This window comes from Oncorhynchus masou, chromosome 12, assembly GCF_036934945.1.
Source record: "Oncorhynchus masou masou isolate Uvic2021 chromosome 12, UVic_Omas_1.1, whole genome shotgun sequence".
Lineage (NCBI taxonomy): Eukaryota > Metazoa > Chordata > Actinopteri > Salmoniformes > Salmonidae > Oncorhynchus > Oncorhynchus masou.
In genome coordinates, this window is record NC_088223.1 from 28,431,664 (window position 1) to 28,455,251 (window position 23,588).

At 44.2% G+C, this 23,588-nt stretch overlaps 1 protein-coding gene across 3 annotated transcripts in view; it reads left to right on the forward strand.

The window, feature by feature from the left end:
* The window catches only part of LOC135549808 (receptor-type tyrosine-protein phosphatase U-like), a 291,896-nt gene that overhangs the window by 199,413 nt on the left and 68,895 nt on the right, over positions 1-23,588 (forward strand). For all 3 annotated transcript variants that reach the window (XM_064980123.1, XM_064980124.1, XM_064980125.1), the window contains exons 6-11: positions 852-1,023; positions 3,877-4,055; positions 4,277-4,391; positions 12,375-12,695; positions 15,620-15,729; positions 20,706-20,907. In XM_064980123.1, the coding sequence (XP_064836195.1) occupies positions 852-1,023; positions 3,877-4,055; positions 4,277-4,391; positions 12,375-12,695; positions 15,620-15,729; positions 20,706-20,907 (1,099 nt within the window). The remainder of the gene's footprint in view (positions 1-851; positions 1,024-3,876; positions 4,056-4,276; positions 4,392-12,374; positions 12,696-15,619; positions 15,730-20,705; positions 20,908-23,588) is intronic.

A 23,588-nucleotide genomic window follows, 5' to 3' on the forward strand; every position in this document is an offset into this window, starting at 1 on the left:
CTGTGTCTGTGCATACAATAACCCACAGTAATGAAAATGTGGTCCAGCATGCTATGGGCTTATGGAGATGATGAACCCAATAATACCCCTCCCCCCCAATACCAATTCACAACTCCAGCTGTTGAAGCCACTTACTGGTGAAAAGCAGGAGAGAACGGGGTGACGGGCTAGCTGATATAACATCCTACTTACATTATTCTGAGAGCAGAGCAGCGTATAGCCTGCACCTGGTTAAACTTCACGCTTTGAGTGTGTGTGTATGACAGGCGACGAGTTGTGATTTCCTGTCCCCCTCGTTGATCCGAGCGCTCGTGTGCATCGAGCGATCACATATTAGCACTAGTTGTCTGCGTGTGTGTGTGTAGATCTATGCGTGTGGCTGTTCTGTCAGCAGCCCACCATGCCAAGATGGTGATATTTAGAATTGATTCATTGTCTCCACCGCCCACGATACCTCATCTCTCTTGCCTTTTCCTCTCTCCTTCCTTCCTTCCTTCCTTCCTTCCTTCCTTCCTTCCTTCCTTCCTTCCTTCCTTCCTTCCTTCCTTCCTTCCTTCCTTCCTTCCTTCCTTCCTTCCTTCTTTCCTTCTTTACTTCTTTCCTTCTTTCCTTCTTTCCTTCCTTCCTTCCTACTTACCTACTCACAATCCCATTATTTAGGGCTATATCTCATGGCCACACAATAACATAAACATCACAATCTATGTAGGTCAGTTTGGCTAACCTAACTCTCTCTCTGTGACTGCGTGTTTTTGGTGGAAGTGACAAAGGTGGTGGCTACACAGGTAAACATGATCACCTGTGTATGGCTCAGTTAGCGTGACTTTCTCTCGCTCCCTCTCTCTCTGCAGCGTCGTAACGGTGTGGTTGTGGCTGCGTCCTCTATCCAGCGTCTGAGCCACAAGCGTCTGATGGCCACCTTCCAGGTGGCGGCTGAGAGAGGGGAGCAGGACCTGTATCGCTGCGTCACAGAGTCCACCCGCGGAGCTGCTGTGTCTAACTTTGCTGAGCTCATCGTCAGAGGTATAGTACAGCCAGTTCGTATAGTCAGGTTTTGATTGAAAGGAGTCCTGTACCACTGCACCACACACCACCTCCCCTATGACACCTCCAACCCACCATGACACTTAGCTACCATTCTGGGATCTCTTAACACCCTCCTCCATACAGTATGTTCTACCTCCTTCCCCACCCAACCACTTCCAACAGCTTCTCCTAATGTGAGACATGCACACGAGCACTCACTCACTGGCACCCTTAGTCAATCACAGGCACACACGCACCAACACACATGTTAAAATGCAGACACACACATGAATTCAGCAAAAAAGAAACATCCGCTCACTGTCAACTGCGTTTATTTTCAGCAAACTTAACATGTGTAAATATTTGTATGAACATAACAAGATTCAACAACTGAGACATAAACTGAACAAGTTCCACAGACATGTGACTAACAGAAATAGAATAATGTGTCCCTGAACAAAGGGGGGGTCAAAATCAAAAGTAACAGTCAGTATCTGGTGTGGCCACCAGCTGCATTAAGTGCTCCTCATGGACTGCACCAGATTTGCCAGTTCTTGCTGTGAGATGTTACCCTACTCTTTCACCAAGGCACCTGCAAGTTCCCAGACATTTCTGGGGGGAATGGGCCTAGTCCTCACCCTCCGATCCAAGAGGTCCCAGACGTGTGCAATGTGATTGAGATCTGGGCTCTTCGCTGGCCATGGCAGAAAACTGACATTCCTGTCTTGCAGGAAATCATCCACAGAACGAGCAGTATGTCTGGTGGCATTGTCATGCTGGAGGGTCATGACAGGATGAGCCTGCAGGAAGGGTACCACATGAGGCAGGAGGATGTCTTCCCTGTAACACACAGCGTTGAGATTGCCTGCAATGACAACAAGCTCAGTCCAATGATGCTGTGACACATTGCCCCAGACCATGACGGACCCTCCACCTCCAAATCGATCCCGCTCCAGAGTACAGGCCTCGGTGTAACACTCATTCCTTCGACAATAAACGTGAATCCGACCATCACCCCTGGTGAGACAAAACCGCGACTCGTCAGACAAGAGCACTTTTTGCCAGTCCTGTCTGGTCCAGCGACGGTGGGTTTTGTGCCCATAGGCGACATTGTTGCCAGTGATATCTGGTGAGGACCTGCCTTACAACAGGCCTACAAGCCCACAGTCCAGCCTCTCTCAGCCTATTGCGGACAGTCTGAGCACTGATGGAGGGATTGTGCGTTCCTGGTGTAACTCGGTCAGTTGTTGTTGCCATCCTGTACCTGTCCCGCAGGTGTGATGTTCGGAGGTACCGATCCTGTGCAGGTGTTGTTACACGTGATCTGCCACTGCGAGGACGATCAACTGTCCATCCTGTCTCCTGTCTCCTTGTAGCTCTGTCTCACAGTACGGACATTGCAATTTATTGCCCTGGACACATCTGCAGTCCTCATGCCTCCTTGCAGCATGCCTAAGGCACGTTCATGCAGATGAGCATGGAGCCTGGTTATCTTTCTTTTGGTATTTTTCAGAGACAGTAGAAAGGCCTTTTTTAGTGTCCTAAGTATTCACAACTGTGACCTTATTGCGTACCGTCTGTAAGCTCTTAGTGTCTTAACAACCGTTCCACAGGTGCATGTTCATTAATTGTTTATGGTTCATCGAACAAGCATGGGAAACAGTGTTTAAACCCTTAACAATGAAGATCTGTGAAATTATTTGGATTTTTTGCAAATTATCTTTGAGAGACAGGGTCCTGAAAAAGGGCCGTTTCTTTTTTTGCTGAGTTTACATAGGAAATATGTTCTGAACTAACAAAACGTCTCTCATATTTCTCCTGTATATTGTGGAAACACGTGGAAACGATGTATTCTTACATCTATATGTCATTTACTCTGTGTCATTGTGTAAACATTGTTTTTCCCTCTACATGTTGCTGTAATGAGGTGTCCTCGCTTGATGAGGGTCGTGTGTGTGTGTGTGTGTGTGTGTGTTTGTGTGCGTGTGTGCGTGTGTGTGTGTGTGTGTTTGTGTGCGTGTGTGCGCGCGCGTGTGTGTGTGCGTGTGTGTGTGTGTGTGCGTGCGTGTGTGTGTGTGTGTGCGTGTGCGTGTCTCTTTGTCTAACGTTGAAAGGACAAGCAGCTTTACTCACACAATCACTCATGCAAATAATTCACATTCATTATGGTGAAAATTAAACATTCCCTTCCCTTCAAGTGCCTCTCGGAAATCATCATCTGAAAGTGATTAAAAGATTGTGAGTCAACGCTCCAGCCGAGTAGAAATAACACTAGGGAAATTATAAAACAAGAAACGTACGAAACATGAAAAACCCTTGACTTCCCTTTTTTTCTGTGTGAGAGAAGATAGTTATTGCTTATTCTATGGAAATTCTGACGTCTTTTCATTTTATTTTTTTTGCGTTCTGTAAAAATTCATAAAGTGATGATGGACTGTACGTGTCTGTATTGTACTGTTTTAATTAGTCTTGCTGGTAAACAACCGTACAACTATGGATCATTGTATTTCATTTGTATCTCTGTTCATTTGACAGCAACTGATGGTGTTTTTATAATGAGCAGGGTTACATAGATTAGGGTTTCTATCATTATATGTCATTGCTGATAGAAACGAGGAGTTGACTAACTGTAGACACAGTAATACTAGGGCATTGTCTCAGTTATCTTGTTAACTGTATATTGTGTTAGATAAAAGGTTCTACTACTGTAAATGACAACATCACACTGTACCATGTGTAAAAATAAATAAAAAATGTAACCCTCCACTACACCCCTGCATGCACTCACTCAGTCACTCAAAACTCTTGTGTTTAACACTGTACCCGCCCCTCTCCCCTTCACCCTGGCAGTGCCCCCCACCCCCATCGCTCCACCCCAGCTGCTCCGGGCTGGCCCCACCTACCTGATCATCCAACTCAACACAAACTCCATCGTGGGGGACGGCCCCGTGATCCGTCGCGAGATCGAGTACCGCGCCAGCCAATCACCATGGTCGGAGACACATGGCGTGGGCTCGCTCACTTATAAGGTGTGTGTGTGTGTTTGTGTGTGTGTGTGTGTGTGTGTGTGTGCGCGTGTGTGCGCGTGCAAAAATTTATTAATTAATTGTTAAGAATCATTACAAGTTCTTATTTATTTGTTATTATATAACTCTCAATTACAAAAACATCAATGTTGATTTTATTTTAAATGCTATTCATGTCTTTGCTAAATAATAGAAAACATGTTTCTCCTCTACTCTATTGTAAGGTGTGGCATCTGGAGCCGGACACAGAGTACCGTATCAGTGTTTTACTGACCCGGCCAGGGGAGGGAGGCACAGGGGCGCCTGGACCCCCCCTGGTCAGCAGGACCAAGTGTGCAGGTGAGTTAATGGGGCTGAACAGGTCTAAACCCAAATCTAGCTTCTGTTCTATTCTGTTCTACTCTACTCCTTTCTATTCCATTCCTTCAGCGCTATTCATCCCTTCAGGAACGGCATTGATAGATCACATAAAATAACATCCTCCATAACACAAGGACAACAACATTCAAACACGTACTCTAATGGCTTGCTGTCCACCGGTTGAGAGGATGTGTGTGTGGATTATAGTGCTCAGTGGCTGATATATATGTAGGTACCTCTTTAGAAGCCGGTGTGTATGCATGGACAGGTACACAAATAAGAATTTGTTCTTAACTGACTTGCCTAGTTAAATAAAGGTTAAATAAAAAAAAATGTAAAAAATGTAATTGTACAGTAGAATGAATAACCTACAGCCTACTCTCCGACACTTACATGTACTACACTCACACACACGCACGCACGCACGCACGCACACACACACACACACACACACACACACACACACACACACACACACACACACACACACACACACACACACACACACACACACACACACACACTTATCTGCACTTACCCTCCCCAGAACTCAGTGCTCATCTTTATGAATCAGCTCTCTGTAGATGTGTCAAGTGGACCGACATGACGCCTTGTCATCTATCATAGTCTCTGATCCCTCCTGTCATGAGGCTCCAGTCGCCCACCTCCTGTCTGTTCCACATGCCCAGATGTGAGCCTCGATCTCTGGGAAGAGAGAGTAAAGAGAGCCCCTGTGACACTACATGCTCTAAATCAGGGGTGTCAAACTCATTTTGCCCGGGGGCCACATTCGCTCTTCAACGAGGTCCGGAGGGCCGCACTGGATATTGGTTATATTTCCTTGCTGTCAAAATCTGACCAAAATAGTCCTCTATCGATTGTTTTGGGGATTTTCAATGTGATTATTAGCAAGCTGAACAGTCATGAATGTAATACATTTTAAAGTATATTTTAAAGCATATCGAGTTTGTTGTCTAGTATACAGTACCAATCAAATATTTGGACACACCTACTCATTCAAGGGTTTTTCTTTCTTTATACTATTTTCTGCATTGAATGATGTGAAGACATCAAAACTATGAAATAACATATATGGAATCATGTAATAACCAAAAGTGCTAAACAAATCAAAATATATTTTAGATTTTAGATTCTTCAAAGTAGCCACCCTATGCCTTGATGACAGCTTTGCACACTCTTGGCATTGTCTCAAACAGCTTCATGAGGTAGTCACCTGGAATACTTTTCCAACAGTCTTGAAGGAGTTCCCACATACTGTATGCTGAGCACTTGTTGGCTGCTTTCCCTTCACTCTGAAGTTCTTGAAATTTTTCGCATTTACTGACCTTCATGTCTTAAAGTAATAACGGACTGTCGTTTCTCTTTGCTTATTTGAGCTGTTCTTGCCATAATATGGACTTGGTATTTTATCAAATAGGGCTATCTTCTGTATACCAAACCTACCTTGTCACAACACAACTGATTGGCTGAAATATATTTGGAGTTTTTTTACACACTTTATTTTGTTACTACATGATTCCATATGTGTTATTTCATAGTTTTGATGTCTTCACTATTATTCTACAATGTAGAATACCACATAGGTAATAATGTAGTAACCAAAAAAGTGTTAAACACATTAAAATGTATTTTATATTTAAAATTCTTCAAAATAGCCACCCTTTGCCTTGATGACAACTTTGCACACTCTTGGCTTCTCTCAACCAACTTCATGAGGTAGTCACTTGGAATGCATTTCGATTAATGCAACCACTGTCAGATTTCCAAAAAACTTTATGGAAAAAGCATAATCTAAGAACGGCACTCAGAACCCAAAACAGCTAGAGAATAGCCGCCATTTTGGAATCAACAAAGTTAGAAACAAAGTATTCACTTACCTTTGATGATCTTCATCAGAAGGCACTCCCAGGAATCCCAGTTCGACAATAAATGACTGATTTGTTCCATAAAGTTCCATCATTTATGTCCAAACAGACACTTGTTGTTAGCGTGTTCAGCCCAGTAATCCATCTTCATGAGGCGTGAGCATTTCATCCAGACAAAAACTCAAAAGTTCCATGACAATCCTTTAGAAACATGTCAAATGATGTATGGAATCAATCGATAGGATGTTTTTAACATAATACATCAATAATATTCCAACCGGAGAATTCCTTTGTCTTTAGAAAGGCACTGGAACGAGAGGTAACTCTGTCGGGAGCGCGCGTCATGAGACCAAGGCTCTCTGCCAGACCACTGACTCAAACAGGTCTCATGAGCCCCTCCTTTATAGTAGAATCCTCATTCAAGTTTCAAAAGACGGTTGACATCTAGTGTAAGCCCTAGGAATTGCAACCTCATCCATATCTCAATGTGTACTCAGTTGGCCAAGCTTTGAAATACTACAAACCTCAGATGTCCCACTTCCGGGATTTTTCTCAGGATTTTGCCTGCCATATGTGTTCTGTTATACTCACAGACATCATTCAAACAGTTTTAGAAACTTCAGAGTATTTTCTTTCCAATAATAATATGCATATATTAGCATCTGGAACTGAGTAGGAGGCAGTTCACTCTGGGCACGCAAATTTCTTTTTAACTTCCTTAATCACCCTTTTTTCATTTTTCGCCTAAAATGACATACTCAAATCAAACTGCCTGTAGCTCAGGCCCTGAAGCAAGGATATGCATATTCTTGGTACCATTTGAAAGGAAATACTTTGAAGTTTGTAAGAGAATGTAAGAGAATTTAACACAATATATCTGGTAAAAGACAATACAAAGAAAAAACAAAAAAAAAATTATTTCTTTTTTGTACCATCATCTTTGAAATGCAAGAGAAAGGCCATTATGTATTATTCCAGCCTCGGTGCAATCTAGATGTTGGCCACTAGATGGCAGCAGTGTATGTGAAAAGTTTTAGACTGATTCAAAGAACCATTGTATTTCTGTTTAAAATGTTGTATCAAGACTGCCCAAATGTGCCTAATTTGTTTATTAGCTTTTCATGTTCAAAATTGTCCACTCTCCTCAAACAATAGCATGGCATTATTTCACTGTAATAGCTCCTGTAAATTGAACAGCGCAGCTAGATTAACAAGAATTTAAGCTTTCTGACAATATCAGAAATGTCCTGGGAAAGTTTTCTTGTTACTTACAACCTCATGCTAATCGCATTAGCCTACGTTAGCTCAACCGTCCGGTGGAAGGGACACCGATTCCAAAGAAGTTTCCTGAATGCGTTTGAGCCAATCAGTTGTGTTCTGACAAGTTAGCGGGGGTATACAAAAGATAGCCCTATTTGGTAAAAGACCAAGTCCATAATATGGCAAGAACAGCTCAGGTTTTAAATGATTTTTATTTATTTAACCTTTATGTAACTAGGCAAGTCATTTAAGAACAAATTCTTATTTACCAGACGGCCTACATCGGTCAAACCCGGACGACGCTGGGCCAATTGTGCACCACCCGATGGGACTCCCAATCACGGCCACAAAGAGAATGACAGTCCATCGTTACTTTAAGACATGGTCAGTCAGTGAGGAAAATGTCAAGACCTTTGAAAGTTTCTTCAAGTGCGGTCGCAAAAACCATCAAGCGCTATGATGAAACTGGCTCTCATGAGGACCGTCACAGGAAAGGAAGACCCAGAGTTACGTCTGCTGCAGAGGATGTTCAATAGAGTTACCAGCCTCAGAAATTGCAGCCCAAATAAATGCTTCACAGAGTTCAAGTGACACACATTACCATATCAACTGCTCAGAGGAGACTACGTGAATCAGGCCTTCATGTTCGAATTCCTGCAAAGAAAAGAAATCACTACTAATGGACAACAATAATAAGAAGAGACTTGGCTTGGGCCAAGAAACATGAGCAATGGACATTAGACCGGTGGAATTGTGTCCTTTGGTCTGATAAGTCCAAATTTATGATTTTTGGTTCCAACCGCTGTGGCTTTGTGAGACATATGTGCTTCCCACCGTAAAGCATGGAGGAGGAGGCGTGATGGTGTGGAGGTGCTTTGCTGGTGACACTGTCAGTGATCTATTTAGAATTCAAGGCACACTTATCCTACACAGCATTCTGCAGCGATACGCCATCCCATCTGGTTTGTTCTTAGTGGGACTATCATTTGTTTTTCAACAGGACACTGACCCAAGACACACCTCCAGGCTGTGTGAGGACTATTTGACCAAGAAGGAGAGTGATGGAGTGCTACATATGATGGCCTGGCCTCCATAATCACCTGACCTCAACCCAATTGAGATGAGTTGGACCGCAGAGTGAATGAATATGTGGAACCTCCTTAAAGACAGTTGGAAAAGCATTCCTCGTGAAGCTGGTTGAGACAATGCCAAGAGTGTGCAAAGCTGTCATCAAGGCAAAGGGTGGCTACTTTGAAGAATCTCAAATATGAAATATATTTAGATTTGTTTAACACTTTTTTTGTTACAACATGATTTCATATGTGTTATTTCATAGTTTTGATGTCTTTACTATTATTATACAATGTAGAAAATAGTAAAAAATTAAGAAAAACCCTTGAATGAGTATCCAAACTTTTGACTGGTATTGCAATCGGAAACAACGTATTCAGATCCCTCGACTTTTTCCACATTTTGTTACATTACAGCCTTATTCTAAAATGATTAAACAATACATTTTCCTCCTCAATCTACACACAATACCCCATAATGCCAAAGCTAAAACAGGTTTTTAGAAATGTTTGCAAATGAATAAAAAATTCAATACAGAAATACCTTATTTACATAAGTATTCAGAGTCCTTGCTATGAGGCTTGAAATTTAGCTCAGGTCCATCCTGTTTCCACTGATCATTTTTGAGATGTTTCTACAACTTGGAGGCCACCTGTGGTAAATTCAATTGATTGGATATGATTCTGCCCCTGAACAAGGCAGTTAACACAATGTTCCTAGGCTGTCATGGAAGAAGTTTGGAACCACCAAGACTCGTTCTAGAGCTAAACTGAGCAATTGGGGTAGAAGGGCCTTGGTCAGTGGGGTGAACAAGACCCCGATGGTCACTGACAGAGCTCCAGAGTTTCTGGAACCTTCCAGGCCTTTATGGTAGAGTGGCCAGATGGAAGCCCCTATTCAGTCAAAGGCACATGACAGCCCACTTGAAGTTTGCCAAAAGGCACCTAAGGGAATCTCAGACCATGAGAAACAAGATTCTCTGGTCTGATGAATCCAAGATTTAACTCTTTGGACTGAATGCCATGCATCACATCTGGAGGAAACCTGGCACGATCCCTATAGTGAAGCATTTTGGTGGCAGTGTCATGCTGTGGGGATGTTTTTCAGTGACAGGGACTGGGAGAAGAGTCAGGATTGAGGGAAAGATGAATCTTGATGAAAACCTGCCCCAGAGTGCTTAGGACCACAGACTGGGGTGAAAGTTCACCTTCCAACAGGACAATGACCCTAAGCACACAGCCAAGACAATGCAGGAGTGGCTTTGGGACAAGTCTCTGAATGTTCTTGAGTGGCACAGCCAGAGCCTGGATTTGAACCCCATCGAACAACTCTGGACAGACCTGGAAATAGCTGTGCATCGACGCTCCCCATCCAACCTTGAGAATATCTGCAGAGAAGAATGTGAGAAACTCCCCAAATACAGCTGTGCTAAGCTTGTAGCGTCATTCCCCAGAAGACTCAATGCTGTAATCACTGCCGAAGGTTCTTCAACAAAGTAATGATTAAAGGGTCTGAATACCTATGTAACTGTCTCAGGTTTTTTTTATACATTTGCAAAAATTGCCCCAAAACTGTTTTTGCTTTGTTATTATGGGGTATTGTGTGTATATTGATGATTTTTTTTACTTTTTTAAAATTTTAGAATAAGGCTGTAAAAGTAACAAAATGTGAAAAAAGTCAAAGGGTCTGAATACTTTCCAAATGCACTGTGTAGATATATAAAATAAAATAAATATAGAGTAAAATATATATAACTACCCACGGGCTGGATTGGACACTCATGCTCTAGATCAAGCTGTCTCATATCCCCTCTTCCTGTCCAGCACAGAACGTTTTTGGGCTAGAAACAGGAAACTACAACAGCCCTTGCCTGAAAAACATGTTCATCCAATTACCTTCAGTTAATCTTTTTTTTTTTTTTAGAATATGTTTTAATTCACCAATGTCCCCAGAAAGAAGGCTTTTGATGAATCATTCTCAAGTTTTAACTGTTGTAGAATAGCAATCGGGGTATGAAATCATTTCACTATTTGAATAGTATCATGAATTTTTGTCGGATATTGGAAATTCATGTGTTTTTAAAGTTACGTTTTTAACCTGAGCAATGCTGTGCGAGGGAAAGACTGAGGCTCTAGTGCTACAGCTGTGGAGGTTCCGTGCTGGTGAAATGGGAGCGAGTAGATGGAGGCAGAGAGAGAAATGCTACTCGGCTACAGCCAAGACTACCTAACTTGTAGCAGCCACGTTATTAATCATCCCATATAACAGTGCCTGTCTTGACTGGAGTAGCCTAGATAAGCTAGCTAGCTAGCAAAAATGAATATTCACACTAGTATTTGAATACTAACGTCCGATATTCTAATAAATAATTCTCAGTGTGTATTTCAGACATGTCACCAGTTTACCTCACTCATTGCAGGGGACAAAGAAGAGTACAACATCTCTGGCTGCAATCTTTGGTCTTTTGGGGAGGCACATTGGGCAAATTGGAAACAGGCAGATATTTTTTTCATGACACGACTTAACTAGACCGTTCCCTCCCTCCATCTCTCCCCCTGCGGCATAGATGTGTATCACCCAGCTTCTTTCTATAAACGTCAGAGGCTTTAACCTCTCTTAACCCATGACAGTGACTCAATGATGGGTCCAACTGGCACTACCAGACTTCTCCTCCACCCATCCCTCCCTCCTTCCTCTCCCTCCTGATGCTGTGATTGTATCTGTAACACCGTGTGACCTGTATGTCGGAGTAGAGCGAGGCTGATTGTGTTCATAACAACAGTTGACCCCATGTCCTCACTGTTAGCTCACTGACATGGTTTAAGACGAGAGGGAAAAGGAGGAAGATGGAGGGAGAGAGGAGATGAGCTGGATCCAGCAGAGCCCAGAAGGGGGCTGACAGCCAGTTGGACATACCCCTCCATGCCATCCACCCCTCCGTCCACCCTCCTCTCTCCCGCCCCTGGCTTATCCCTTTGATTAGTCTCATCAACCTGAGTCTGTGGGCCTGGATGTCTGTCGGCTGCAGTGGTGTTTGTGTGGGCTGCGAGGGGGTGTGCTGCTGGACAGACAAACAGACAGAGACGGGGAGGGCAGCCTGGGTGGGTGGTAGTGTGATTAATCTAATAATGAGCCATGATTTCATATAGCAGCCTTCCTAATGGTCTTCTCATCCCAAATGGCATATAGTGCTCTCCTTTTGACCAGGTCCCAGTAGTGCACTATTGGAGGGAATAGGTTCTACCTTAGCAGCATCTGTGACTGCAGTCTGGCAGATATGGTCCTGTTAGACATCATCATGACAGGGACACAGGGATCCATCACCCCAGTCTCACACATGGCATCAGTAATTAGCAAGTTCCATATCCCATCATCTCAGCTAATAGGGCATCGCCTTTGGATCTGGAGCTGAGCAGCCTGTGCTCTGTAAGAATTAAAGGATGCGTGAGATTATATTAATAATGTGTTATTGTTGTACATCGCTCCCTCCTCCTCCCTTCTTCCCAGTCTCTCCAGGGTGTTTTTAATCTTTATCCAGCTTCCTGTGGTGAGTTTAGAAAGTAATCATCTAACCAACCGTCTGTCTATTTCTCCTTATCTTTCTATTTTTCTTCATCACTCCATCTCACACTGTCTTTCTTTGTCTCTCTCTCTGTCTCTTTCTCTCCCTCTGGCTCACTCTCCCACCCACCCCTCTTCCCTTCCATCTCCCCCTCCCTCTCTCCTCCCTCCATCTCTCCATCAGAGCCCATGCGTGCGTTGCGAGGCCTCACAGCGACAGAAATTCAGCCTCGTCAACTAACCTTACAGTGGGAACCTCTCGGCTACAACCTGACGCGCTGCCATACCTACTCTGTCTCTCTCTGCTACCGCTACTCCACGCCTGCAGGGGGCAGCGCAGGGAACAACGCCACAGTGAGGGAGTGTCTCTCTGTGGAGAGGAACCAATCACACTTCACCCTAAGGGACCTGCCCCCGTTCCGATCCGTCCACGTCCGACTGGCTCTGGACAACCCAGAAGGCAAGAAGGAGAGCAGAGAGGTCACCTTTCAAACTGAGGAGGACAGTAAGTGGACTCTATTACCCAACATGCATTGTAAAGTTATAGTCTTGGGCAAGAAGACGAGCAGAGAGGTCACCTTCCAGACGGAGGAGGACAGTGAGTGAACTTTATTACCTAGCATGCATTGTAATTGATAAGAAACCCAGAGTGTTGGACCCAGTAGTAGTCAATGCAGTGACCTACGTAACCATGTATTGAGTAGTGGAATTGGATCCAATTTAAGTGGCAGAACCCAATTCATTGATTGGCATTTTTATAGTGGTTTGATAGATATAAAAAATACTGCTATTACTTTCTATATAATCAAGGTTGTATAACCGACTATACTTTCCTCACTGAGTAGCTTGAAGTAGGCATATAAGTATTGTAGAATTGTGTGCTGGGTACACTATGATTGTGTGCTGGTACACTGGTACACTAAGTTATCCTGCTTCCAGTTATTAAATACAGTAAGAGGGCGAAAAAACACGTATTGACTTGAAAAATAAGCAGGATCAGCATAACTAAATGGAAGATAAGCCTTTTAAATGAAAGCAGATTAAAAATTAATCAGTCAGCCAGAGTCATGGCCACCAGCGAAATGGTGAAATTAGTTTGCTTGTTTTTTCTCCTAACATGTTCCTGTATACAACAGTGGATTAAGCACATTTTAATATACATTTCCCCTACATGAATTGAAGAAATAGGTCAGAGAAAATGTACTATGCAATGAAACGTTGCTCACAGCAGTTCTTGACCCATGAGAGAGAGGAGAGAGAGAGACAATGAAACATTGCTCACAGCAGTTCTTCACCCATGAGAGAGAGGAGAGAGAGAGAAAGACAGGGAGACAGAGAGAGAGCGAGCAAGGTTACAGTACAATATATTTTATGAGTATGAAATTGGCTGCATTTGGAAACCTCCAAATTGCAAGGTCCTCCCATGAGTTTGAGGACAATGTGCTCCTGCAATATAATGTAATATATTTCATAGTCATTTGAACAGCAGCACTTGGAGAGAGAGGGAGGGAGAGGGGAGAGAGAGAGAGAGACTCTCTCCACTATCTTCCCCTTCCAGAGCTCTCGTTGGGCAAGAGAAAATAATGAAAAAGACTACAGGGAGACCTAATAAAATTACATCTGTTTTTTGGCACAAACACACACGTACGGAAGCACAGATTCAACCCAGAGTTCATGAGTCCCAGACAACCACAAGCCATTATTCATTTCTAGGGCTTGTTGAACTTTCCCCAACTCTGTCCCTGAACCTATCAACTGTGTCTCCAACACATTCGCGGCCTGATTTTACAGGCCTCTATTAGATCCATTGACTGCTAGTCCCTAATCCCCATGTTAAAACAAGAGTCCCTGTCTCAAACAAAGTCTCAGACCCAGTTGGGTTTCTTGTTTGGATGCCCATTTCCCTGCTTGGCCCTGCCATTACACTGCGGCCATTGTGTTCCTCTCAGGTCTGTTGTGGAGAGAGAGAGAGAGAGAGAGAGAGAGAGGACAGAGCAGGTTTAATCTTATGGATACGTGGGACGGTAGTGTCCCACCTGGCCAACATCCAGTGAAATTGCAGAGTGCGAAATTCAAAAATACAACATTTAAATATTTAACATTCTTGAAAATATATGTGAGAGGACAGAGCAGGTTTAATCTTATGGATACATGGGACAGTAGTGTCCCACCTGGCCAACATCCAGTGAAAATTGCAGAGTAACTGGACAACCCAGAAGGCTTAACTTCTTGTCAACCCAGCCAAGGTGCCAGATTCCGAAAAGGCTTTACGGCGAAAGCAAACCATGCGATTATCTGAGGACAGTCCCCCGCACAAAGATGCATGACAAATCATATTTCAACCAGGCAGTTGCGACACGAAAATCAGAAATAGTGATATATTATATGCCTTACCTTTGAAGATCTTCTGTTGGCACTCCAAAAGGTCTGCTACATTACAAATGGTCCTTTTGTTCGATAAAGTCCTTCTTTTTATCCATAAAAACTCAAGTTTAGCTGGCGCGCTTCAGTCAATAATCCACCGATGCCCTCCTTCAAAATGCATACAAAATTCATCTCAAACGTTACCAATAAACGTATCCAAACAAGTCAATCAACATTTATAATCAAACCTTAGGTACCCTAATATGCAAGTAAATGATACAATTTAAGACGGAGAATTGTTATTGTCTTTACCGGAGACAAATAACAAATAACGCTCTTTCCTCCACACGCTTGGAAACACTACAGCCAAAATGGGAGCCACTTAGAAAAACTACAACTTCTCCCTCATTTTTCAAAAAAAACAGCCTGAAACTCTTTCTAAAGACTGTTGACATCTAGTGGAAGCCCTAGGAACTGCAATCGGGAGGATTTCGTCTTATTTTAATAGTGCCAGCAATTGATATCAGTGTTATGCTGAAATGTTTTTTGGGGGGGATGATTTGTCCTCGGGGTTTCGCCTGCCATTTCAGTTCTGTTATACTCTCAGACATTATTTTAACAGTTGTAGAAACTTTAGAGTGTTTCTATCCAAATCTACCAATTATTTGCATATGCCTGAGTAGCATGCTTTTCATCCGGACGTCAAAATACTGCCCCCTGAACCCAAAGAGGTGAACTGTCAGCCACAAGGCAGTGCTCTAGACTTTACCCATCTGAGCCACAGCCTCAGAGCCAGACAGACAGCTAGACAATCAGAGGAGCTTGTTAGTTGAAGAAACCTGCATGAACTGTAGCAGCGACATCTTTCAATCAGACTCAGATGTACACACAAACACACATGCAATCTTCCACCCAGGCAAACACTCCCCAAATCTTCTGGTCCTCAATTCGATTTGCCTGTCTAGGGTTGGAAACCAGATATCCGTAATCAGTTCCTTCCCATAGGACCCCCTACGCAATCAACTATGAGTTCTCAGAATGTTTCTGTTGTGTTTTCTCTTCCAGTTCCTGGTGGCGTTGCCCCAGAGTCACTGACCTTCACTCCATTGGACGATATGATCTTTCTGAAATGGGAGGAGCCTGTGGAGCCCAATGGGGTAATCACACAGTATGAGGTATGGAACATGCCCTCAACTTTCCGTCTGTCTACCTTTTTGCAATCACATAGCTAGCTCGGACTCAATCTTGATCTCTCTCTTTCTTTTTCTCCCCTATTCATATTTTTTGTCTTTATTTTACTGATATTTATCTCTATCTCTAATTTCCTTCAACTTGACACAGACCACTGTGTTGTGTTGTTTTTTTTTTTTTGTAAATGTTTTGGTCCAAAAATACTCAAATCACTGGGAATTCAGCTAAAAAATGTATTTAATTAAGGAAATCTGTTCAAGTATTTCAATTTAAAAAAAGAGAGGTGATCATGTCTCAATGTAATCAATGTATTAAATATTTGTTATTTTGAAATACAGTCTGTTTTTGGACTTAGTTGTGGTCAATTTGCCTTGTACAAATCATTATAAATGATATTCCGGCCCCCCGACCATCCTCTTCAACAATAATCAGAATCTGAATCTAGTTGTCTGCCCGTGCAATACAGTTTACATCCGCCCTGATCATTAATAGGCCCCCCCCACCCCCAGTTCAGGCCTCCGTATATGTTCCCATGCTAATGAGACGAGCTGAGCCTCTGACTGCAGCACTGCAATTATATATAGATAAGCAGTATAATTACTTATTTGCCGAAGAGACACTTTCACATGGGGGGCAACTTTAAATGCTTCTAATTAATAATACATCTTGGCGTATATATGTCCCTGGTCACCTCCGACACAGGCCTCTGTAGCCAACTCTTAGAGCTTACAGGCAGGCTGTGGTGACACAGCTGAATGAATGAAAGGTGTCCACCCAGAGACAGGTCTGGGCCTGAGGAGTCTGCTCTGACAGAGAGAGAGTATGTTGAAAAGGAAGAGACATGTAAATAGTGAGATGGAGAGAGACTGATAGAATGAGTCTGGGGGTAGACTTGATGACTTGTTCCTTGTTTTGTCCTGAGTGATGGGACTGACTCTGTGTAAGCAAAAATCGAACCAAATCAAATTGTATTGGTCACATACACATGGTTAGCAGATGTTAATGTGAGTGTAGCGAAATGCTTGTGCTTCTAGTTCTGACCATGCAGTAATATCTAACAAGTAATCTAACAATTTCACAACAATTTGTAAGTCGCTCTGGATAAGAGCGTCTGCTAAATGACTTAAATGTAAATGTAAATGTAAGTACCTTATGCACACAATTGTAAAGGAATTAATAAGAATATGTACATATAAATATATGGATGAGCGATGGCCGTGTGGCATAGGCAAGATGCGGTAGATGGTATAGAGTACAGTATATAAATATGAGAAGATATGCCATTGTTTAAAGTGACTAGTGATACATTTATTACATCCATTTTTTTATTATTAAATTAGCTAGAGATTTGATTCAGTATGTTGGCAGCAGCAACTCCATGTTAGTGATGGCTGTTTAACAGTCTGATGGCCTTGAGGTAGAAGCTGTTTTCAGTCTCTCAGTCCCAGCTTTGATGCACCTGTGCTGACCTCACCTTCTGGATGATAGCGGGGTGAACAGGCAGTGGCTCGGGTGGTTTTTGTCCTTGATGGTCTTTTTGGCTTTCCTGCAACATCGGGTGGTGTAGGAATCCTGGAGGGCAGTTAGTTTGCCCCGGTGATGTGTTGTGCAGACCTCACTACCCTCTGGAGAGCCTTGCGGTTGTGAGCGGAGCAGTTGCCGTACTAGGCGGTGATACAGCCCCACAAGATGCTCTCGATTGTGCATCTGTAAAAGTTTGAGTGTTTTCGGTGACAAGCCAATGTTCTTTAGCCTCCTGAGATTAAAGAGGCGCTGTTGCCCCTTCTTCACCACACTATCTGTGTGGGTGGACCATTTCAGTTTCTCTGTGATGTGTACGCCGAGGAACTTAACTTTCCAGCTTCTCCATTACTGTCCCGTTTATGTGGATAGGGGTGTGTTCCCTCTGCTGTTTCCTGAAGTCCACGATCATCTCCTTGGTTTTGTTGACGTTGAGTGTGAGGTTATTTTCCTGACACCACACTCCAGGGGCCCTTACCTCCTCCATGTAGGCCGTCTCGTCGTTGTTGGTAATCAAGCCTACCACTGCTGTGTCGTCTGCAAACTTGATGATTGAGTTGGAGGCGTGCATGGCCACGCAGTCATGGTTGACCAGGCAGTACAGGAGAGGGCTGAGAACGCACCCTTGTGAGGCCCCAGGTTTGAGGATCAGCGGGGTGGATATGTTGTTTCCTACCCTCACCACCTGGGGGCGGCTCGTCAGAAAGTCCAGGACCCAGTTGCACAGGGCGGGGTCGAGACCCAGGTTCTTGAGCTTAATGAAGAGTTTGGAGAGTACTATGGTGTTAAATGCTGAGCTGTAATTGATGAACAGCATTCTTACATATGTATTCCTCTTGTCCAGATGGGTTTGGGCAGTGTACAGTGTGATTGTGATTGGTCGTCTGTGGACCTATTGGGGCAGTAAGCAAATTGGAGTGGGTCTAGGGTGTCAGGAAGGGTGGAGATGATATGATCCTTGACTAGTCTTTCAAAGCAAGTGAGTGCTACAGGGCGATAGTCGTTTAGCTCAGTTACCTTAGCTTTCTTGGCAACAGGAACAATGGTGGCCCTCTTGAAGCATGTGGGTACAACAGACTGGGATAGGGATTGATTGAATATATCCGTAAACACACCAGCCAGCTGGTCTGCGCATGCTGAGGACGCGGCTGGGGATGCCGTCTGGGCCGGCACATTTAAATGTTTTTCTCATGTTGGTTGCGGTGAAGGAGAGCCCGCAGGTTTTGGAAGCAGGCCGTGTCAGTGGCACTATATTGTCCTCAATGAAAGTAAAGAAGTTGTTTAGTTTGTCTGGGAACAAGACGTCGGTGTCCGCGACGGTGCTGGTTTTCTTTTTGTAATCTGTGATTGTCTGTAGATCCTGCCACATACGTCTTGTGTCTGAGCCGTTGAATTGCAACTCTACTTTGTCTCTATACTGACCTTTAGCTTGTTTGATTGCCTTGCGGAGGGAATAGCTACACTGTTTGTATTTGGTCGTGTTTGCTTGCCATGATTAAAAGCAGTGGTTCGCACTCTCAGTTTTGTGCGAATGCTGCCATTAATCCACGGTTTCTGGTTGGGGAAGGTTTTAATCGTCAACGTGGGTACAACATCACCGATGCACATGCTAATAAACTCGCTCACCGAATCAGCGTATAAATCAATGTTGTCTGAGGCTATCCGGAACATATCTCAGTCCACATGATCGAAGAAATCTTGAAGTTTGGTCGGCCCATCATTGAACAGACTTGAGCACGTGCGTTTCCTGTTTTAGTTTCTGTCTATAGGCTGGGAGCAACAAAATGGAGTCGTGGTCAGATTTGCCGTGGTAGGTCCACACAAAGATGTTTCAAAAGCTTTCTTTATGTTTACGTTTTCACTGCATCAGGATAGCATAGGGCTCCTGGGTCTTGTTCAAGGAAAATATGTTCCCTTCTCCCACACAGTGAGCTTGTGAATGATCCCATACCTATTTTTCACCAATGTTTTAGCCTCATAATATACAGTATGATAATTTCCAAACACGGAGTGTGGTAGCTTTTCAACTTCTCTAAAGCACCTGACAATGCAGCCCCTGGGTGTCCAATTTGCATTTCTTCCTTTTTCCCCCCGTTTCGTGAGAAATAATACCATTTACTGGGAATTAATGGCCAGTTAGTTGAGTGAGTCACTCTAGAATCAACATAAATCTATTGCACGAGGAGGCAAGTTAACGACCTGTGGCTTTTCCACCCCTTTAAATGTACAATCTACAATAGTCACTGCTGTTCAATGACCATTTAAATGAATGATGAGTTTGGTTGTAAAAACAAATTACAGGATGTGGCATTAAAGTATGAAATAACATCATGGTGGAGCATGTATGGCTGGATAAATCCCACTGGCTCTGTCCATCACCTTCACTTTTGTGTGGTTGTACAGGTCTTCTCTATTGAGCCACAGTCAGTTCTTGACCCATGACCTGTGAGCTGCTGTGGATAAAGTACTGCATGAGACATGTAAATAGTGAGATGGAGAGAGACTGATAGATAGAATGAAGATAGATATTGAAGGTTGAGAAAGGAAAAGGAAGATGCAGTAGGAATAGGGAGAAGATGATGAGAAGTGGGAAGATGAATTTAGGCAGTGTGTGAAAGAAGGGAGGAATGGAGGAGTGAGAATAGACAGATGAATCAGGAGAGAGGAGAATGGGAAACAAGGACATGTCAGAGCTGCCTGGTGAGTGGATAGAGAAGAAAGGATAGAGAAGAGAGAGAAGGGAGATGGGGGAGGAGAGCGAGGGAAAGAAGAGAAGAGAGGATAGAGAAGAGAGGATAGAGAAGAGAGGATAGAGAAGAGAGAGAAGGGAGGGAAGAGAGAGAAGGGAGATGGGGGAGGAGAGCGAGGGAAAGAAGAGAAGAGAAGAACATTAGAAGAGAGAGGCACTGAGAACGGGGTCTCTGAGAAAAGAAAGGAGAGTGAAGCAGAAAAGAACAGCAGCAGAAATAATTGGGGTGTGTTGGTTGTCTGTGTGGTGACAGAGGAGATGTTCTGAGTGCTTCCTTCAGTAACACATGATGATAACAGGAATGATCTCATTCTGGGCTGCATGGTGTCACTGTGGGTTGGGGTGCCTGGTAGGCAGGCACAGTCAGAGACACAGTAACACCACCTCATTTGTAAAATATCTGCTTGACTTCCCACATTGAAACAACCCACAGCAAAACATCTCTCTCTCCTCCAAGAACAATAACACTAACAACAATAACAACACCTATCAAATGATCTTAGGTAGCGGAATCAAGTCTCATTTTGATTCATCTATGTTCACAGTTTGTCATCAAAGACTACTCATTGTGATTCTATGGTTTGTGTTTTGTTCATTGTTCCTAAATCTGTTAGAAGAACAATACTCTTACTACAACAACAACACAGCATTGTGACCCTATTTGTCTGTGTTTTGTTCCCGGTCCCCCAGATCAGTTATCAGGGCATCGAGTCATCTGACCCAGGTATCAACGTACCAGGCCCTCGCCGTACCGTTTCCAAACTGAGAAACGAAACATACCACATGTTCTCTGGCCTACACCCCGGCACCACCTACCTGGTGTCTGTTAGAGCTCGCACCGCCAAGGGCTTCGGACAGACCGCCCTCACTGAGATCACCACCAACATCTCCGGTGAGGTTCTATGGAATAAGCAATGACTGACGCCTCAGGGTTAGGGCTGGGGCTGAGAATGAAGCTGGGGGTAGACTAGAGGGGTTGCTGTGGGTTGTTTGACTTGATGACTTGTTCCTTGTTCTGTCCTGAGAGATGTGACTGACTCTGTGTAAGCAAAAATGTGGTAGGTCCACAAAAAGATGTTTCAAAAGCTTACTTTATGTTTAGATTATTTTTCACCATTTTTCACTGCATCAGGATAGCATTGGGCTCCTGGGTCTTGTTCAAAGAAATATGTTCCCTTCTCCCACACAGTGAGCTTGTGAATGATCCCATACCTATTTTTGCACTAATGTTCTATCCTCACAACCTGTGTCAGAGCAAGACCGGGAGGCCTGAACTTTGGCACACAAATAAATATACAGTATGATTGTTTCCAAACACGGTGTGGGGTAGGTAGCCTTTCAACTTTTCTAAAGCACCTGACAATAGCAGAACCTGGGTGTCCGATTTGCATTTCTTCTTTCCCCCGTTTCGTGAGAAATAATACCATTTACTGGGAATTAATGTCCAGTTAGTTGAGTGAGTCACTCTAGAATCAAGATAAATCTATTGCATGAGGAGGCAAGTTAACGACCGGTGGCTTTTCCACCCCTTTAAATGTACAATCTGCAATAGTCACTGCTATTCAATGACCATTTAAATTCATGAAGAGTTTGGCTGTAAAACAAATTACAGATTGTGGCATTAAAGTATGAAATAACATCATGGTGGAGCATGTATGGCTGGATAAATCCCACTGGCTCTGTCCATCTCCTTCACTTTTGTGTGGTTGTACAGGTCTTCTCTATTGAGCCACAGTCAGTTCTTGACCCATGACCTGTGAGCTGCTGTGGATAAAGTACTGCAACTGTCACCTCTGACCTGTCTCATCTCTCTCTCAGCCCCTCTCTCTCTCGCCTTTCCACTTAACTCTATTCATGTATTTCTCTAACATGCCCTCTTAAACCCACCACAATAAAGGAAAGTGTGCTCTCTTCATTGGTCTTCAAACTCGGTCATTCATACATTTACAAAGGCTTGGTTTTCTATCCTGCGGTTGAAGGTATTGAATCCAGCCATACTACACACCTTCTCCAGTTTCTCCATACTGAGTTAGTACTAGTCATGAATGTGTATGTTGCACTCTTACTCTGTCTAATATTTTTGGGTTTAACCTCAACTGAGTGTACAAAACATTAGGAACATCTTCCTAATATTGAGTTGCACCCCCATTTGCCCTCAGAACAGCCTCCATTCGTCGGGGAATGGACTCTTCAAGGTGCCGAAAGCGTTCTACAAGGGATGCTGGCCCATGTCGATTCCAATGATTCCCACAGCTGTCTTTCGGTGGTGGGACATTCTTGATACACATGGGAAACTGTTGAGCGCGAAACTCAGCAGCGTTGCAGTTCTTGACACACTCAAACCTGTCACGATCGTTGTAGTGAGGAGACCAAAGCGCAGCATGATGTGAATACATTTTAATGATAGATGAAAACAAACACGAAGTACACTAAACAAACAAACAAAATATCAAAACGAAGGTGACCGCTATAAATACTGAGTGCAAACATGCAACATCACATAGACAATAACCCACGAAATACCCAAAGAAGATGGCTGCCTAAATATGGTTCCCAATCAGAGACAACGATAAACAGCTGCCTCTAATTGAGAACCAATCTAGGCAACCATAGACATACATAAACACCTAGATGGTAAACAACCCCATAAACCTACAAACCCATAGACAGTACAAAAACACATTCATCACCCATGTCACACACTGGCCTAACCAAAATATATAGAGAAAACAAAGAATACTCAGGTCAGGGCGTGACAGTACCCCCCCCCACAAAGGTGCGGACTCCGGCCGCAAAAACCTAATCTAAAGGGGAGGGTCCGGGTGGGCCTCCTTCACGGCGGCGGCTCGGGTGCGGGACGTGGACCCCGCTCTACCTCAGTCTTGGCCCACTTAGGTGGCGCCTCAGGAGCAGGGACCCTCGCAGCGGGCCCCGGACTGAAGATCATCGTAGAGAGTGCCACTGGACGGAAAGGCGTCTCTGGACTGAGGAGCGACTCTGGCAGCTCCGGACAGGAGGGAGACTCTGGCGGCTCCGGACAGGAGGGCGACTCCGGCATCGCCGGCGTGACAGGCGGCTCTGGCGGCTCCTGGCTGACTGGCGGCTCCTGGCGGCTCTGGCGGCTCCTGGCTAACTGGCGGCTCCTGGCTGACTGGCGGCTCTGGCGGCTCCTGGCTGACTGGCGACTCTGGCGGTTCAGGACAGACGGGAGACTCTGGCGGCTCAGGACAGACGGGAGAATCTGGCGGCTCAGGAAAGACGGGAGACTCTGGCGGCTCAGGACAGATGGGAGACTCTGGCGGCTTAGGACAGATGGGAGACTATGGCAGCGCTGGGCAGGAGGAAGGCTCTGGCAGCGCTGGACAGGCGGGAGCACCTGTTGGGCTGCCACCAGAGGGCTGGTGCGTGGAGGTGGCACTGGATAGACCAGACCGTGCAGGCGCACTGGAGCTCTTGAGCACCGAGTCTGCCCTACCTTACCTGGTTGAATGCTCCCGGTAGCAAGGCCAGTGCGGCGAGGTGGAATAGCCTGCACTGGGCTGTGCTGGCGAACTGGGGACACCATGCGTAAGG